Genomic DNA, 19,741 nt, shown 5'->3' on the forward strand with positions numbered 1-19,741 from the left:
GGAATGACTTAAAAAGTGACCAGGAAGAAACGGCACCCGGAATAAGGGTTCGGTTTTTCTCTTTGGATCCAACTACTATATCTAGGACTGGTAGGCCAAAGTTAACAAATAGGTAAGATTTTAGCCCATCTCACTCATCTCAAGGAACTTTCTGTCCAGAGGTAGAATGATCTGATCTGAAATCCTTCTCCAGAATTTTCAGGCACTGACTAAGCAACCACTTGGGGGGGATATTGTAGAAAGAATTCAAGCATTGGCAATGCTGGATGGCTTTTAATGCCCCTTCCAGATCTGAGATTTTATGATTTACTCTATATCCACTCATTGTTAATAGAGTAGCTGTAGCATTTCCACTGAATGAACCATATTTGATATTGTACCAGTTGTGATAGGAAACCTGATTGTTGTTGGGTTTTTTTTTTAATTGGGGTATGAAATTGCATACACTTATCATTTTTATTTTATAAATAACTCATCATGGTGGCACTTTCGCCTAATAATGTTTTCCCTTTCTAATTATTATAAAATACAAATACCCACTAAGTACACATACTAACTGCTGTGCGTGCAGGAATTTTCTGTTTTTATTTTATGTACTTAACGATTCACTCATTGCCAAATTCTAAAAGCTTCAGAAAATCCAGCTTGTTCAGTTAATGGGGAAACTACGCTGCATGTCTGTCACGTGAAGAACAGAAAGGACTTACGTTAAAAGCTAAAAATACTTTCTCAAAAAAGATACTAAATTGTATTCCATATGTCCACTAACCCAAGTAAGCATAAAGCATGTTGTAAGTATTTTCTCCTTTTTCCCTCCTCCATATATCCCTGAACTGTATGTTGTAGGAGTGAATATCCTTTAACGGGAAAACAGAAACAAGGAAGTAGGAATGATTTGGTTAAGGATGTAAAGCAGTAGAGGAAAGAATTTAATGTGCTCTTTGACCAGGACTTAGGGTCTGCATCTTCTTTTAAGTTTATCCAGATCATTAGCATTGTCATTAAGAAACATTTAGTAAGTGTATTTTCTATTCAAAGCTTTAAACCATTTTCTAATTATTTCAATGGTCAGATAGCAGTTCTTTTAGAGGAAAACTGGATAATCCGATTCTAGCTTTCGATAGAATCAAGTATTAGCCTTTTATTTCACTTTTGTTTTATAAGAATTGGCGGCTCTTTGTGAAGTCATAAGAAAGTGAGTAAAGAGACAATCTATTAATTAGACTGAAATATTAAATCTACGTATTCCTTTTCTCCCAAGATACTAGTTTTCCCAGAAGGTACTTGTACTAATCGTTCCTGTTTGATTACTTTTAAACCAGGTGAGATCAATTAAATTATGTACTATAACAAAGTATGGACAATTTCTCAAATGATTTGTTACTAATACACAAAACAACTTGTTAGTTTGTCCTGGGCATTTCTTTCCCGATAGAAAGTTTTTAATATTGTGAATCCACAGAACTCACTCCTTTACTTTCTGTTTTGGTATCATAACCCCTTCTTCCTTGGATTATCGTGTATATGCGCTCGTGTGTGTGGGCGCGCACACGCATGTTTGTGTGTGTGTACATGTGAACCATTTGATATTGTATCCGGTTGTGTGCACACACACACACACAGAAACCACTAGCAGATTTGTCTCTTCCTCCAAGGATACCCTCACAAACACCCTAGTTCCTGCATTATCCAATAGAAAACTATTTTAGTGATCATTATAATGCCTTCAGATGCCTTCTGTGCTTCACTCCTTTTTTTTAATATTATAAAGTCACTAATTTCATAGTAATGTGTAATTTCATACATAATTTCCTAGTAACTGGTAATGCTTTAACATGTTTTTGTATTGGCTGCTAGAATGCTCAGAGCCAAAGTTAGAACTCTCTTCTAGCAAGTGGGGGTAGTCCTTGCTCCAAGTATTCGCTTTTATTTATTTATTTTTATTTTTTTAAAGATTTTATTTATTTATTTGACAGAGAGAGACACAGTGAGAGAGGGAACACAAGCAGGGGGAGTGGGAGAGGGAGAAGCAGGCTTCCCGCTGAGCAGGGAGCCCGATGCGGGGCTCGATCCCAGGACCCTGGGACCATGACTGAGCCGAAGGCAGACGCTTAACGACTGAGCCACCCAGGCGCCCCTCACTTTTATTTAGATTTTGTTCTCCTCAGTTTCTCTTGGTTTTGACTTTGTTATCACTTTTTTTTAAACCCTTTTGAATAATGTGTATTTGGAAAATGAAAACATGTGGAGATGTAAATAAATATTTTCAGCGACTTGGGCATAACATTTAATATTTTGGTTTCATAATTCTGAATTTTAGAACTCTCTCATTTTGGTGAGCACTAGGGATTTACAGACAATTAGCAAATAGTTTATGTGTACTCTTAAACCAGTAAGGATAGGTATACCATTTATTATTAATTTTCTTCACTGTAAACCTTATAGTCATATAAGGAAGATGCTATAATATTTCACTGTGGTTATAGGAGCCTTCATTCCTGGAGTTCCGGTGCAGCCAATCCTCCTCAGATACCCAAACAAGCTGGTAAGCGTAGTGTTTTACTGTGGGAAAAATCTCAGACATTCCAAACAGCACAGATTCTCTAGCACCCCTTTTAAACTTTGAATGAAGTTCTGAATAGACACATGGTGGAAGAACATGGGCAGACCCCATACACTTTGCCACATGGAGCGTTTAGAAGTTTGCAAGATAGGCACGTACTTTGGACACCGATATTATATTTTGTCTCTGCTGTTATTAAGCTCCAAGAAGGCATTTCCTTAGCTTCTACTCTATTGTCACGGTAATGGTACCAGGGTCTTAGACTGGGTAGCAGAAAACTTGCGTAAAGTGATTTTCACTAAGCCCACAAGGAGACTTTTCCTGATTCAACGGTTATTACTGGAAGGATAACTGGTGTAGCAGGATAAATTTGGGATTGCCTTGGTGTTTCATTCCTGGCTCAGTACTTACTAGCTGTGTAACTCTTAGCAAGTAACTTAAATAAGAAGATAGATAGGAAAAGAATCTGTCATCCTATAGAAAGTGCACAGTTGGCTTAGAAAACAGTCTCTCTGCTCCAGCCAGGTACAACATTGTCCTCTGGATATGGATGGTGCCACCATTTTCCTATAAAGAAAGGTATTTTGGAATCTGTTTGGGTTCTGAGAGGAACTTTCTCTACTAGAGACTTTACATAAAAAAGCAGGCTATAATTAATTATCTATGTTATTTAAGGTAAAGAGTTCTTGCTCAATTCAGCTTTTCTTTCGGTAGCTGGCTTCTCAACTTTCAACATCTGGAGTTAAAAAAAATTAAAATCCATCAAAATTTACTTATTATACTTCTGCCTATTTGGCATTTTCTCAAATTCTTTCACTATGTACTATTTTAATCTTTTCTTCCAAATACCCATCCCCCTCTTTTTGAGCAAAGATATGTTCTGGGGTTTGTAAGCAAATTAATTACCCAGATATGTCCATATTAGGAGAAAAATAGCTAAGCATGCACATAGCTTTATTAAAAATTAAGAGCAACTTAATTCCATAAAAAGATAGGTGGTTACATATGGAAAACAGATTTTTGCTGCATAGATATATAATCCAAGAATTCATAGAGCAATTCACTGCTGATAATAGGCTCATTTTACTTTTCAACATACTGCTTTTAATTCAGAAGGAAAGTATACGACTACCAATATTAAAATAAGATTTGGGTTTTATTTGGCATTTTTTCACTGAACTAACAGTCTGAATACTTCTGTTATTGTAGGATACCGTGACTTGGACGTGGCAAGGATATACATTGTAAGTCGCTTCTCTCTATTATTGGTTTATTTAAATTTTATTCAAGAGAAGAAAAAAGAGATCATGTATTCCTTCTTTTTTTAAGAAAAAATAAGCCTTGTTCTTTTTTTAAAGTAAAGATTTCTTTTTTTTTTTAAGATTTTATTTATTTATTTGAGAAAGAGTGTGTGTGTGCAAGAGGGGGGAGGAAGAGGGACAAGTACACTCTGCCTGCTGAGCCAGAGCCTGAGCCCAACACAGGGCTTGATCTCACAACCCTGAGATCAGGACCTGAGCCGAAATCAAGAGCTGGATGCCCAACTGACTGAGCCACCCAGGCGCCCCTAAGAGTAAAGATTTCTAATCAGATCCTGAAATCTTGTCACTGAGAAGTCTCTGTAGAGAGCATCACTATCTTGTCCATTAGTCCCTGGCCCCTCCCATGTGCAGAATTCTAGCTGTCTGCCATGTTCTTATGGGTCTCAAGTGTATCTACCAATTCTTAAGAACCAGTCCAATGACCTGGTTTGCATCCTACTTAGCTTTAATCTTGTAGTTCTATTTCCACTGCAGACAGCATATTAGCTGGTGTCTCCATTGTTGTTTTACTATATCGGTTTAAGCAGTCCAGAGCCATTGCGTCATATGGCCTAAAATAGCAGTGATGTGTCTGATCTGAGCTGAGAAAATAGCTAAGCTTTCAGTTCCGTTCTTGGACTTTAAAATCATAGGGATCAGCAGTTTCTATAAACATTTAAGAGAGGAGAAGAATACAGCTCACCAGTAAACAAGCTGAAGTGAAACAGGCCTTTAGAAAGAACAGAACATGTAGAATCTTACTTTCCCTCAAGACTTTTTGTCGAGTTCCCCCTGGATAAGTCTGAGCTGGTTTATACTGCAGTGAGAGCCATGTATAAAATGCCTGGATTTGAGGGCTTTGCCCGGGGGCTTACCCAGCAATGCCTTTTGATACTGAACATAGAGAGTTCACATAACATTGTTAATGCATGGACAACCACTTGGACATATGTAAAGGGGAATCATCATTTGCCTTCAGGTACCTTGTGAGTTCCTTAGATCATCCAAACAACATATGAAAGTCTGATTTTTTTATACTACATACCGATTTTTTCCATTTTGTGTGTGTGAATTGCATTGAAATAATAAATTTAAATCAGAGTAGGTAACTGATGGGCCAGTTACATGTGTTAGTGTTTATTAACATGTGAGACACGTATGTTCCTATTATGCTTCGGTCCCTCATAGTTGAAGTTAAGTAAACGACGCTCAAAATACCATCAATTGCAAGGGATATCTAGGCGTTATGTGATCTTTAACTCTTCAGGAAATTGGTTTATTCATTTGTCTAGAATACATGTTTCATGTCACTGTTGATCTTGAGTTCCTGGTTTTTGGCTTTTTATACAAGGGCAAGTGAGGAGAAACAAATCGTATGAGAGCATTTTAGAAAAGGGAGTGCCTAAAAACTGGGTGCAGAACATCATTGTGTGTCTCGAGGTGTGTCATCCGCAGGGTCTTTACAATTTAAGTTCCTTACAGCGACAGTGACTGCAGGTTCCCTGTGTGGTCAGTGTGTGGTCAGTGTGCCTTGTGTAACTTGTGTGGCCGTGCAGGTGGGCGTGAAGGTCAAGTACGGGAAGGCCTTCCTGGAAGGGGGATCAGGATAGAAAATGGAATGGTTGGGTTAATCTTGCCATCTAACTTGGGACATGTGTGATAAAGGGAAAAAGAAAATAGGAGAGGGAATTCAGAAAAGAGAGGGAAAACATTTTTCCAGAGGTAAAGATTTTTTAGGACCGATAAACACACAATCCTCAAAAGGCACAATTATGTTTTGTCCAGATGCCACATTGCACTTGCCTATGGTGACTCTCATTTCCACTTTTATCTTCCGATGGGCTTCATGGTGTATTTAGCACTGTGCTGTTACTTTTAAGTCCGTTTTCTCAATTGCCTTCGCTCTAAGGGTGAGTCTAGACTGAGATTGTAAGGAAGAGAGTCTATACTAAGGCAGATAGCCTAAGGGAGAAGGTTAATAAACTTAGGGAGTACACTTATAGAAGGGGCAGCTATGGAAAAATCTGTTTTGCGTGGGTCCGAGAAATGTTGTTTGGTTTGGGTGTATGTGGACAACACAGTTTTAATGAGATCTTATGCCTGGCTCCTTCCTTCCCTCCTCCATCCCTCCCCACCATCCCTCCCACCCTGCCTCCCTCCCTTCCTCCCTCTCTTCCTTCCTTGCTTCCTGTCTTTCCATCTTTGTCTTTCTCTCTTTCTTTCTTTCTTACAGCATTCAGAATTTTCAGAACAGATTTATCTATTTGAATCACTAAATTCCAAAGCTCAATTTAAATAAATCAAGCACAGTTTATTTTGTGGTAAATAATATGGATTGATTTTATTTGCTTGGGGTTGAAAGTAAAAGATTATTTTCCTCTCAGATGGAAAATTTGAGAACTGATACTTAACATTCACAATTTATAATTATATATGGAATTGGTACATCTGCCTAAACCCCTTCTTTTAACTAAATAACTTGTTTAAATTTCCAAATTTCTTGTGTAAAGTAAGTCCTTTAAGTAATTTTTTATAGATAAATCATATTTTAGTTTCTTTTTTTTTTTAGAGAGAGAGAGAGAGAGCACAAGAGGAGGGGAGGGGCAGAGGGAGAGGGACAGACAGAATCTCAAGCAGACTCGCCACTGAGTACAGAGCCTGACACGGGGCTCAATGTCACGACCCTGAGATCATGACCTGAACCAAAATCAAGAGTCAGATGCTTCACCAACTGAGTCACCCAGGTGCCCCAATTTTAGTTTCTCAATAGCAAAAACAGGTTGGTTGTTTTCTTAAACATGTAGATTAATCCACTCAGCCAGAATTCTGGGTCATCTGTCTAAATGAGGTGAAATAAAAATCCCATTGGCATCCTATCCAGAGAGTCTAAATATGTATTAGAAAGCCATACATAGAAACAACTATTTTCAAAAATTTTCTTTGAAAAGGTTGGTTATAATCATTTTAAAGCCTTTGTCCTTTGTCCAGCTTTACAATGAAAGAAAATTTCTCCATAACTTAAACATTTATTATTAATTGGGACAGTTATGATAAAGTTTCTGCTCTTAGGGAAAGACCCGCTGATTTCTTTTCTTTTTCTTTTTCTTTTTTTCATATCAGGAAAGAGTTTAGAAATGTAATGTTCTACTCAGGAGTTGTCCTATAAACACCCTATGTGCCTTAAATTGTGGCCTTGGTAGTTTCTCTAAGGACTTAGGCCTACAAGTCCGAGTTGTCAAGGAGACTTCAAATTTGGGGTTTAGCATGCTGAGCTGCAGCTCTGACTCACAAGTGCATATTTGATATTGCATTTGGTGATTTAACTTTTGAATATCACGAATACTTGTTCAAGCCCAAGGAATGTTGTAGCAGCAGGGTGACATTTATAAATGCAGAATATATATGAAGTGTGACGTGGCAGTGCTTGTGTATAAAGAAAGGATCATTGAGTAATAATATTAGGTGATACTTGTATTACCACATAAAGATGGCCTGCTCTTTTTTCTCTTCAGCATTCAGCTTTGTATGCTTACTTTCTGCCAGCCCTTCACGAAGGTGGAAGTTGAGGTAAGTCATTCAACATGTAGCCTTGGAACTGGAGATTTGGCCTTCCCTTTATTTCGAACTTCTAATCTAGAGAGCCCATCTGTACAAAGGTTGGAAGTTAAATCCACCCTCTTTAAACTAAGCCCTGGTCTTTTACAAATTGTCCACCTGGCTCTCAGATCCAGCCCTTAGAATCTTACCAGGAAGTACCGCTAACTTCTGGGAACTTCCATATTATAGCCGTCCCTGGCTGACTAGATTTGCGTAACTGCATAACTACTTTCAATGCTGACCTCCGCGCAGTGGGATGGTAGGCTTCATATCCTCACAAAAGGAGCTACAGTAGCTGATGGAGGCCTAGAGCTCCTGGAAGAGTATGTTCTGTAAAGTGGAGAGGCACAGAGGGTCAGAAGCCCTCACGAAAGGCTTGAGGAAATCCTAGCTGGGAGGCCATTCATATCATCGTTCATGGGGCAGTCTTTCAGCTTGACTTGCGGTGGCAGGCAGGGAGTGAGGGAGTAATTCGATCTTTCTGAAAATTCTGACCAGATTTTCAAGATTCTGAAGTTTGGTTCCAGAACGGTTCTTAGGTTTTAGGAGTGACGTGAAATGGACCCCTAAATGCAGAATTGAGCTGGTTTTAATCATACTCTCAGGTAGCCTCTGAAGAGAGGGTCAGAATAGTGAGGCAGGCCCTTGATTTCATTTTCCAGTTGCATCCATAGATTATGTAATGAGAACTTGAAGTTTGCATATGTAATTCAGAGTCCTGAGTGGGGGCCCGTGCTCCAAGTGACAGGACATGGAATTTAAGTCACAAGAATACTGTCTTTTACTTTGTTTTATAGCTTAGTCATTTAGCCATGCAGAGGGTGTCAGCAATACCAAATGGCATAGGAGGGCAAATTATATTTCAAAATGAGTTTAACTTTGGTTGAAATTTTTGAGACTTGCAGGTTGCCTGCCTGCCAGGAAAAGATCTGTTTATTTATGTGCCACATTTCCCCGCATTTAAAACTAGCTCGGCATCTCTCAGTATGACCAAAAAACACTAGTTCTTGAAATATACATAGATGTTTCTAGAGAAAAACACTAATCTGTGCCCTAATAATTAGTTTAAGAAGTACCAAGGTAAACAAAATGAACACGATTTCTTTCCTCAAGACCTGTCAGTGCCTTTGAGATGGTTTGACCACAATACCCCCTTTTCTCTGGATACCTCCTGAAACTGATGTTCCGTAGGATACATTTTGGGGAACCCTGTCAGGAAGAAATTTTATATTATTTCTAAGTACTCCAAGCAGGCTTTTCCTTCTTTAATAGCTGTTGAGATAAACTAGCCCTGTGTTCTTTATCTAAAAACAAAACAAAAAAACAGGAAAACTCATATTTAAAACAGCCACACTGTCTTCTGTGCAAATTTGGAAAATATTGTGTATATAGTGTATATGCTGCCCCTTCCCATTTACCCTCCCCAGCTAAAACAAGATCTAGCAACAGATGTGGAAATACACATAGAACTGTACTTCTTGTGTCTACATGTGTCAGTGGTCAAACTGTTACAACAGAGGTAGGCAAAGTCCTCTTTTTTGCCCTGAACATTATTACATTATTTCCTTTCTGTGTCATGGCCGGCCTGCCTGCCTACCTTCCTATTTTTCTTTCCTTTTTTCTTTCTTTCCTTCCTTCTTTTTCTTTCTTTCTTTCTTTCTTTCTTTCTTTCTTTCTTTCTTTCTTTCTTTCTTTCTTTCTTTCTTTTCTTTCTTTCTTTCTTCCTTTTCTTTCTTTCTTTCTCTTTCTTTCTTTCTTTCTTTGTTTCTTTCTTTCTCTCTTTCCGATTACAATATTTGTTTTCTCCAGCCAGTTCTTAGACCTGTCTGGATAATATTTCCTGGCAAAGAATATACCCTTTGATAACTTCACAAACAAAATGGCTGCCAACCTGTCTAAAATAGCAGAATCGGTGAGATTCAATGTATTAGAATTGCCATCCATGGCAAGAGGATGGGGATGTGTGGCCTTCAAGTTTCATCTTCTTAGTTTAATTATATTTCTCTTAGATTTATGGTGCTACCTTCCACTCAGGGCACTCCTCACTACTTTATGACTTTTGAATATTTTAATCCCCCCCAGGTTGGGTGCAACTGAAAACTGTATCCCACTGCTTGTCAGCTGCTAGGTATATCCACACCCCAGCTCAAGACTCTCAAGAGCTGGGCATTGCATCCAGGCTTTTGTACCACATCCAAGGAGGCCCGGCTTGAGCTGCCACACGTGTAGCTTACCTGGAAGGCTCAGTGCACTTAGTTGCACCAACGTCAGGTGACTTAGTTACTCAGAAGCACCCTCCCAGCCCACTACCACCTCCGTGTTCTTTAAAACTGTTGGAAATCGGGGGCACCTGGGTGACTCATTTGATTAAGCCTCTGACTCTTGATCTCAGCTCAGGTCTTGATCTCGGGGTCATGAGTTCAAGCTCCACGTTGGGCTCCACACTGGATGCGGAGCCTACTTTAAAAAAAAAAAACTGATGGAAATCCTAGTTATTATTTTTTCACATATGTTTTAGAACTATTAATTAGGTAAGCGTAACTGAAGATATATCAAGAATATGGTCTTAGTTTTGTGGTTTTTAAAATGAACTTTGAGTGGATCATTTGGTGTCCTTTTAGGCACTCTGCTCTGGTGAGTCATGGGACATCCCAGGATGTGGAAGGCCTTATTCTTTCATCTTTTACAAGTCATCCCTCACTGATAATGATTTTCCAACTCCATAGTTACCAGAATCATTGGATAGCTAAAATCTAGGGAGTGTAATATTGAAGGGTGTTTTTCTTGTCTCCTCTCCCCACTCCCTCTCTGCTTCCTCGACAGAGACTTTTTTTTTAAAAGGTCATTATTTTCTTGACTCTTGAATCTTAAAAATATAATCAGTTCCAAACCGCGTGCCCTCTGTAATTGGTCTTCCAGCATCCGTGAACAATGAGGCCATGTATGTCCACAGAAGGTCTACTGAAATTTATTCTCTGGATCACAGTGGCCTAGTGGGTGTGTTTAAAGTGTCTTTTAGTGGTTACTTTTATTGGCCAGCTACTTCACAAGTATGCCTTTATAAGCAGATGGCTTAGGGGCATAAGGAAGAAGATAGCTAGTAGGAAACATCCCAAAATGTGACATAAATCAACAGCCTGCTAGTTGTATCTCATGAGAGAGAATCCACACAAAGCTACACTATCAGGAATTATGTGGGCAGCAACTGGTTTATGAATGAAAGCAGGGCATTCACAGTGACCATCAGTCTGTTTCCTCCTTCATAGGCTGTATCTCCATTTGTCCACAGAGCCACCCATTATAATACAGACACATGATTGTCTGTAGGCATACAGACATATTTTGTTTTAGTAAAATTCCTTTGTAAAGCTTAAAAGGAGCTTCTAGTGGAGAGCATTAGACCTACAATACTTTATGGGGGGCAATCCATTGCTATAAGTAGTAGAAAGGGATTGTTTTTTGTTTTTTGTTTTAAGATTTTATTTATTTATTTGACAGAGAGAGATACAGAGAGAGAGGGAACACAAGCAGGGGGAGTGGGAGAGGGAGAAGCAGACTTCCCGCTGAGCAGGGAGCCCGATGCGGGGCTCGATCCCAGGACCCCAGGATCATGACCTGAGCCTAAGGCAGACACTTAAATGACTGAGCCACCTAGGCACCCCAAAAGGGACTGTTTCTCATTAAAAAAAAAAATTCTGATTTAAGAAAGGATTGTAATAATGAGTGTTATGATCAATACCTGTAGATAGATAACAACTTTTTAAATCTCTAAAGAGTTCATTATTCAGGGAAGGTTCAAATATATTTATATAGTTTACTTAAATATCCAGACACACTCAAATGATTTATAGTTTTGAATCTAAAATGAATGGGCCTTTTAGAAAACCTCTATCACATAAATACACACACATAAACACACACACAAAAAAAACCCCATATGTGTACTTGTTCTAACAAAACTAATTTCTTCTGGAACTTGGTAGAATTCTGAAATTTCTAAGTAGTAGCAGAGAAATGGAGTGTTATGTCTATTTTTATTTTTTTAGACAGAAAGAGTGCATGATCGGGGTGGGGGGAGATGGGCAGAGGGAGACTCAAGCAGACTCCACGCTCAGCGTGGAGCCAGATGCCGGGCTCGATCTCACGACCCTGAGATCATGACCTGAGCCAAAATCAAGAGTTGGACGCTTAATCGACTGAGCCACCCAGGTGCCCCGAGAAATGGAGTGTTATTAAAAAGAGTATTAGCTGGGGTTTTATTCCAATTCTGCTACTCCCGATCTGTATGTGCTTGAGTAAATGACTTAAGCCTCCCCTAGCCTGTGTTCTTACTGGGAAAATGGGGATAATAATACCTCTTTTATAGGGTGGTTAGCATTTAATAAGGTGACTTAAGTGGCAGTACACGGTAGGTGTTCAGTAAGCATGCACTTGTATTTCCCTTACCGTCTAAATTGTTCCATTCTTTTGGGAAGAAGGCAGCAAATGTTAGTTCATAAATGTTAGTTCCTTCGTTCGCATTTGCTCTTTTTGAAGCCTTCACAGAAGAATCTGGGACGAACCAGAACTGCACATCTGTTGAGATTGACTCATCAAAATCCTTTTCTGTTCCTTGGAAAAAGAAAAGGCTGTTGGTAGTATCATCACTCATCAGTCTTTCTCCTTTTTTACAAGCATTTATTTAGTAGAAAGGAATGTGCTCGATGTGGTCAGGAAATAATGAATAAAGCAGTTTTACTGGTCCCGAGTGTTCATGTGAAGGATTGGCTCTGGATAGCAGATGGACTTCAAAATAGGCTGAAGAATTCTGACTTTATCTTGTGCGTAGCCTACAGCCCAAGAGATGGTGGGGCACTGTGGGACCAGAAGGGCAAAGGGGGTGTTCCTGTGGGAAACACATCCGTTAGCCGCCCCCTTATATGGGGCAGGATGGTGCGGAGCCTGCAGGCAGAGGACCAGAGCACAGTCAAGGGAGGAGGGCAAGGGTACTGGGAGCCTGTCTCAGGAGCAATGGAAAAGAATTAGAGAAATGCACATAGGCTTTTGTGGGGAAGGAGAGCCTTCCCTCTACCCACCTAGGTTCCATAGCTGGATCTGTGAAATAATCTCAGCAGGGGCAGATTCATAGGAGAAAAGGTATACAGATTTATTGATTTTTAATATGTGCACAAGGGCGTCACAGGGAATAAAAAGTGAATACCCCGAAACGTGGTGAGAAAGGAGAGGGAGGGTGTAGGCCACTCAGGGGAGAGTCAGTGATCTTTAGGAACAACAAATGGGCCCTGGGAAGAATAGATCGGAAGCTATGACAGCACGTGATAAAGTTTGTCTGGGTGTGATGTCAACCTCCAGTCACATCTCCTGTGATAAGAGTCCATCTTCCCTGTTTGATGAAACTCCCCAGGAGGGAATTTATGACAACTGAGTTCCTTTTTTTTTTTTTTTTAAGATTTTATTTATTAGTTGAGAGAGAGAGAGAGAGCACAAGCTGGGGGAGAGGCAGAGGCAGAGGGAGAAGCAGACTCCCCACTGAGCAGAGAGCCCAATGTGGGACTTGATCCCAGGACCCTGGGATCATGACCTGAGCCAAAGGCAGATGCTTAACCGACTGAGCCACCCAGGCGCCCGACAACTGAGTTCCTTTTGGAGGAGTTGACTTTAGGCACATAAGGGAAGTTCAGAGAAAGCCTCTCCCTGCATTTGCCATTTTTCAAGTGCCTTTAGCTCAAAATAATCAATGTACCAAAGTGGTACATTATGGGGTAGCATGTCCTGAACTCCTCCACTGTTTTCTTTCTAAAGTTGAATGTGAAGTGCCATTGAGGGGAAAGGTGAATCGCAACCTGATAAGCATGGACTGTGTCTGAAACATTAAAATATGATGGCGGCAGGTCCAAAAGGCATACCCCAAGCAGCAGTGAGATTCAGGTTAAGTCACTTGATCCTCACCTGTCACAGAGACATTAAGGAAACAGACTCAGGATTAAGATCCCGTCTGGGGGCACACTTGCATGATTGAAAGGATAAAAGAAGACCTTCAGCAAAACAAACAGAACTACTTTTGTATCTGGAGGCAGAATGGTCACCTTGGGAAAATATCATAATTTTCAAGCAGCCGTGAGGACCCTGTGGAACTTAACATGAATTTGTAGTAGATTCTACCCATGAGACTGTGGACCTTTCTTTTAGCATCCCTCAGTGGACAGGGATGGGAAGGCAGGAGCAGGAGAGCTGATTATGGGTTGGCGCCATGGGTGTGGCAGAAGGGGGAGATTCTAGGTGACAGAAGGTCCACATGGATGTGTCTGACTCCTGAAGTCCAGTGAAGACAGGCAGCCAGCTGTTGCCAGGAGGGAGTGGAGGAAGAGAGACGAGCATGTCCTGAGAGTGACCAGCAGGTTCTCACAGCTGTGACGGACCGGGTTAGAGAAGTAAACAAGAACTCCTCAGAGGAGATGAGCATCATTGTCATTGTTACTGTCACCAAGGCCAAGGCACAGGTAAAAACTTCTGTGGCCAGATGAAGAGATCAACATGTCAGATGAGCCATCTGTGTGGATACTCAGGATAATGAGAGAAGAGGAAGGTGGAAAGGAGAACTGGGGGTCCTGAAGTCACTAGCTGTGTGTTAGGGGACAGTCGTAGACAATGGCAATCGTGTTTCCCTGTCTTCGGCCAATTTTCCTTCCCAAATAGAGGATGTGCTTTTGCTGTGAGCCTTAAATGACCACATATGAAATAGAAATGTGATAAAGAGGGCAAGGTCTGCCCCAAGGAGAAGTGAGTTTTTATGAGAATTTCCATTGTATTGCTTCTCAGGAGACATGGGGAGCCTCCAAGGCCCGTGAGGGTCAAATCTGGGCTTTTAATTATTTTGTACTCTCAGTGGAATTTTCTTCATTGAGAATAAAATGTCATGCCCATATGAGAGTTATTAAAAATCATTTTATGGAAAATATTACCTGCACTAAAAGGAATTAAACCCACAGTTCATTGTATTATGTTTGGTTAACAGTGTAGCAGCAATTTATTTTTCAGGGTTTTCTGAATGTGCTTTTATAACCTACAAATTAAGTGTTGTTACAAACGATCATGTGGCTTTTTTAAAAAAATGAAGAATCATATGGCAATTTAAAACTTTATCATTTTATTTTGTTAGAGACTTTACGAACATTGATTTTAACATGGAATTTTCTTCCTTGGATTTCATACGAAGCAAATGTAAGGATGAAAATCTAGAACAGGTTGGAGGGAATTTTGAGAAATACTTATTTGCAAAGATCCGTTGTTGCTCTTGATAGATAAGTGATGTGGGGACCTCTGGTGGCTTAGTTTATTTTTCCATCTTGAAGAATAACTTGATACTACGTGGAAAGCTAGACGTAAAATTCCAGTTGGAGAAGGCGTTTGAGATCATTGAGCTGAACTTTTTCATTCGACAAGAGAGGGCACTGAGTGACCTCAGTGATTCAGACCTGATTCAGACCTGACCCCATCAGGGCTGAATAACTTTTTCAGGATCTCACGGCAGAGCCTAGGCCCCAACCAGGCCGAGTGCTCTTTCTGCAGCCTGCCCCTGCTCCCCTGGGAGAGAAGGTTAATGACGGTGCATGTCACACAGCGCGCTCTCCCATGATTCCTGTCCATGTTATCCTAAAATGCCATTTGCATCCATGCTGTCCTCTGCGCCCTCACTCCTTCTCTTCGCTGTCCTACCTTCTCTCACAGAGTGATTGCACTAACCTCCCGGGCTTCTCCCTGCTCTTAGCCTTTTCCTCTTTGGCTCAGCCATTCCCTACCACCGATGTTTCTGCTCAGAACCTTGGACTTGGTCACCACACTCTCTCGCTCAAACTTCATCTCCAAATTGCCCTTGCCCAAAGGCGATTTAATGGGATTAACGAGATTTGAAAAGAGGTCCACATGAGTCCAAAAGTGGTGTTATTTGTACAAATCTTTCCTTTTCTTTCAAATTGTGGTCCTGCCACTGGGGTGTGGCCTTGGCTCTATTGTTTAGCCTCTTCAAGCTCCTTTCTGCACCCACCAAATGGAAATGGTAGAGCTGGCCTCCAGGAATTGTTGAGAGTTCACCTTATAAAGTACCCAGCACACAGTCGGTGCCTAATGGATGGCAGCTCTTACTGGTGGACTTGACTCATCTGTCATAATTTTTACCCCACTGCATGGAGGGCCCCTTGACGGCAGGGGTTTCCTTGTCTTGTCTTCAGGGTTTCGTGCTGTGCCTGGCCTCCAGTAGGTACCTAAGCAATATTTGTTGAATGTAAGTGGGCCATGAAAACTTGAGCAAGTCATTTAATCTTTGTGAACCCCAATCCTAATGACAAAAATCAGAAGGATTGGCGAAATGAAATAATGCATATAAAGCACCTAGCATGGTGCCTGGTTCGTAGTTAGAATTCAATGAATAATAGCTATTGGCGAGATCATGTTTATCCTCAAAAAGCCAAGATCAAGTATTAGCTCTTCTGTAAAGCCTCTTTGGCTGCTTTTCCCTGCCTCCCTGGCCAAATTAATCATTTCTTATCCCTCGCTCTCATACTCCAGGAAGGATGGTTTAGTGGGGAAAACAAGGGTTTTAGGATCTGACAGAACTTGTACATGTCCTGGTCATGTGACCTGTATAACTCTAAACTAACTTAATGAAGCTTTTAAGCCCTGTCATTGAGGGTAATGACACTTAGCACATGCTGTGTTGGTCTATCCTATTAAAATATGAATCTTTTTTGGGGCAGGAAGAGTCCTGTTAATCTTGCGTGGGATATGGTAGGTGCTCAAAAACGATGTAATGACTTAAATATAGCACCAAAATCTCATTAATGTTCGAAAACTGTAAATAAAACAAGGCACCACCAAATACCAAGTAGAGAAAAATAAAATAAAATTTAAGATGATAAAGCAAAACAACAGTGTTCGGCAAAAGCTAGACAGCCAATACTAAGGGTTAGAAGAAAGCAGAAGAGGGCGCCTGGGTGGCTCAGTTGGTTAAGTGACTGCCTTCGGCTCAGGTCATGATCCTGGAGTCCCAGGATCGAGTCCCGCATTGGGCTCCCTGCTCAGTGGGGAGTCTGCTTCTCCCTCTGACCCTACCCCTTCTTGTGCTCTCTGTCTCACTCTCTCTCTCAAATAAATAAAATAAAATCTTTAAAATAAAAAAAAAGAAAGCAGAAGAAATAACAAAATGTGACATTTGAACAAATGATAAAATACGGCTGACACAAGAGTGGGTAGAGAAGATAAACCATAAGAGATAAGCTACTACCAATACTAACATTTTCACACAAAGTGCTGGAAGCAGTAGGAAATGCAGTGTGGAGGAGAAGATCTTCATACCTCCAGCTTTACAACTTCCAGAATTCCAGGCCCTGGCTCAGTTCATTCTCATCACAACCAGGGAAGTGCATGATCATTGCTCTCTTGTCAGAGTCCAGGCGGCAGTTAAGAAAACTTTAGGGACATCCTCATGAACACACAGAAAGACCTAGGGCTTGGCTGCAGATCCCCTGAGTCCAAGCAGTGTTCTTCCCATGATAGCATATAACCTTTGTGCCGGAAAGGCGGTGGGGGATTTAATATAATGATAGATAGGTTATAAATTAATATATGTAACATGTAACGTCTTAGGCCCAACAGTTGTGATGGAAAGGTATGTCTGTCTTTCAGTTTATGCCTGTTCAGAAACCAAATGATGAAGAAAAAAGCGACCCTGTCCTTTTTGCTGGTAGAGTCCGGAATTTGATGGCAGAGTAAGTGTCTGTATGTGATCCCAATCAGTAAATAGTTTTTAAATGATGGGTCAACAGCATGTCGCATAGTTTTAGGATTTGGGTGTTTTGTTTTATTTTGTTTGGTTTCATCCTTAGGGCCTCATTCCCTAACTCATTTTGGTAAGTAAAATAATGTGCCTGGGAAGGTGGTCAGTAAGACAATCTATAAATATTTTCCCCAGATGCTGCCCCAAACTAATGGAAATGGGGTTTTGCCGGAAGCGGAGCAGGGAGGCTTCAGTAAGCAGAAGAGACCAGCCCGTGACTTCCAGAGGGTGGGTTCTCCTCAGCTGGTCTGTCACTGTGACACAGAGCCTTGTGTCTGGGCCGTTCGGGGCTCACCTTCCGTGCCCCAGCCTCCACGGAGCTGCCAATGTCAGCTGATTCAAAGGCATTAATGATTATAGCCACACAAAGGCGAAAGTTTGCAAGGGAAAGCAATAGATGCACAGAAAAGGGGGGAAGTCACCCCCATTAAGGGATGGCTAGAAATTTAAGATTTGTAAATTGTAAACATAAAGCAAATATTTTCCTGCTCTTAAAGGAGTTTTAACTGGCCATGACTCTGATTAGATAAATCACCTCTCGCGTCCTATAATGAACAAATGTTTGTGATACTGTCCTACCACCCAGGCAGCCCTAGAGCCTTCCCAGTGTGCACCCCACGCCAGGCACCACTCCCTCTGTCATTCCCGTAGTAAGCTTGGCGCTGATAGGCCAGCAATATGTATCCCTAGTAAAAATTCAAATGAGAAATCTGAATCTAGCTTCATAGCTGCTTTTGGTATTATAAGCAAGATTATATATACTTAGATTCATATTTCACAGCAGAATAACTTTATTTTCACAACAGCGTAAGTGTTCAAATGCTCAAAAAAGTTTCTACTATGTGTACTTACATGTACTTGATTTTCCCATTTACTCGGGTTATCTAACATAATCTTCACAGCAGTTCTTGGAGCCAAGCCAGGAAAGTGAGATTCAGAGAGAGAGATCGTTTGCCCAAGATCATAGCAGATAGTGAGGGTCTGGGCTGGGACTCAAATCCACATTTCCTGTGACCCAAGCCCAAGCTCTTAACAGGCATCTCTACTGTCTAGAATTATAAATTATAAATTCCTGAAATTTTAAAAATTTTTATTTTCCCAAATAAAAATACTCTTACACCAAAGTATTTATTAATCAAAAACAGCCTAGTTGTAGATAGAAAAAATATTTTATTCTTATTGCATCTGTTGAAAATGTAATGTTCTTAGCAGTGATTCAACAAAATCAAATACAGTTGAAGACAGAACTGTATGATTCTCTCTGAATAACTGTGAATAAAAGTTTTGTGAAGAGGAACCTTCAAGAAATTATTTTATGTACCGCACAGGCTTTTTTCTCAGCACTCAGTGTCTTTTGAAGTTGTTATTAATATCTATTTTTTTCAGCTCTAGTCCGTTATTAGACCTCTGAGCAGGTGGGATCTAGTAGGGGTCGTGCGCTCCTTTGAGGATGGAGGACGTTTAGGTTTGGAAGGAATAATGAGCTCATTCTCCATTCTCTTTCGTATTTGCAGAAGACTGTTAGGTAGCAAGAAGTGATCTCTAGTTTTGAGAGATGAAAAACGCAGATGGCAAGCGATTTGGCTAGATTGTCCCCTTATACTATATACAGAGGCGATTTATCTGTGTAAATGGCACTTCACGGGCCTTTTTAGTTTATCTTCACAATAAAGAACGCTGTGCAGTAGGTAATTATTCCTGTGTACAGATGACAAAAGTGAGGCTTAGGTTAAGAGCCAAAAGGTCCACAGGTGGTAAGACACTCCACTGGAATGAAACTCAAGTCTTCTTGCTTTCCCCGGATACTGAAGTCTGCTAGTATCACGGTCACAGTTAAAACACCAAACAAAATGACCAGCTGACCGAAACATGCAGACTCGGCCACAGGAAGCCTGTGCAGAAGAGAAATATGTCTCTTTGGCAATAATAAGCCAAAGCTACTGGTTTGAAAAGTAGTAAATACTTTCCCATTTACTGTTGTTTGTTGACCAATTCAGGGCTGATGGAAAAAATCATTACCTTTAAAGAAAAAAAAAATTGAATTTGTTTGCTTTTAAATGCCTTTTAGAGCTTTGCGAATTCCCGTAACAGATCATACCTATGAAGACTGCAGATTAATGATTTCAGCAGGACAGCTAACATTGCCTATGGAAGCTGGGTTGGTGGAATTTACCAAAATTAGCCGGAAATTGAAGTAAGTATATTTTTAAATTGCTACACTTTCTCATTGGAGGGGGACATGAATCATGAGAGACGATGGACTCTGAAAAACAAACTGAGGGTTCTAGAGGGGAGGGGGGTGGGAGGATGGGTTAGCCTGGTGATGGGTATTAAAGAGGGCACATTCTGCATGGAGCACTGGGTGTTATACGCAAACAATGAATCATGGAACACTACATCAAAAACGAATGATGTAATGTATGGTGATTAACATAACAATAAAAAAAT

General features: G+C 40.5%; 1 protein-coding gene across 1 annotated transcript in view; it reads left to right on the top strand.

The window, feature by feature from the left end:
* Positions 1-19,741, top strand: part of LPCAT2 (lysophosphatidylcholine acyltransferase 2) — a 59,729-nt gene that overhangs the window by 10,364 nt on the left and 29,624 nt on the right. The window contains exons 5-10 of the mRNA XM_032424273.1: positions 1,262-1,322; positions 2,487-2,545; positions 3,773-3,807; positions 7,377-7,431; positions 17,143-17,225; positions 19,362-19,487. Coding sequence (XP_032280164.1) covers positions 1,262-1,322; positions 2,487-2,545; positions 3,773-3,807; positions 7,377-7,431; positions 17,143-17,225; positions 19,362-19,487 — 419 coding nt within the window. The remainder of the gene's footprint in view (positions 1-1,261; positions 1,323-2,486; positions 2,546-3,772; positions 3,808-7,376; positions 7,432-17,142; positions 17,226-19,361; positions 19,488-19,741) is intronic.

This window comes from Phoca vitulina, unplaced genomic scaffold, assembly GCF_004348235.1.
Source record: "Phoca vitulina isolate PV1807 unplaced genomic scaffold, GSC_HSeal_1.0 scaffold30, whole genome shotgun sequence".
Taxonomy (NCBI): Eukaryota; Metazoa; Chordata; class Mammalia; order Carnivora; family Phocidae; genus Phoca; species Phoca vitulina.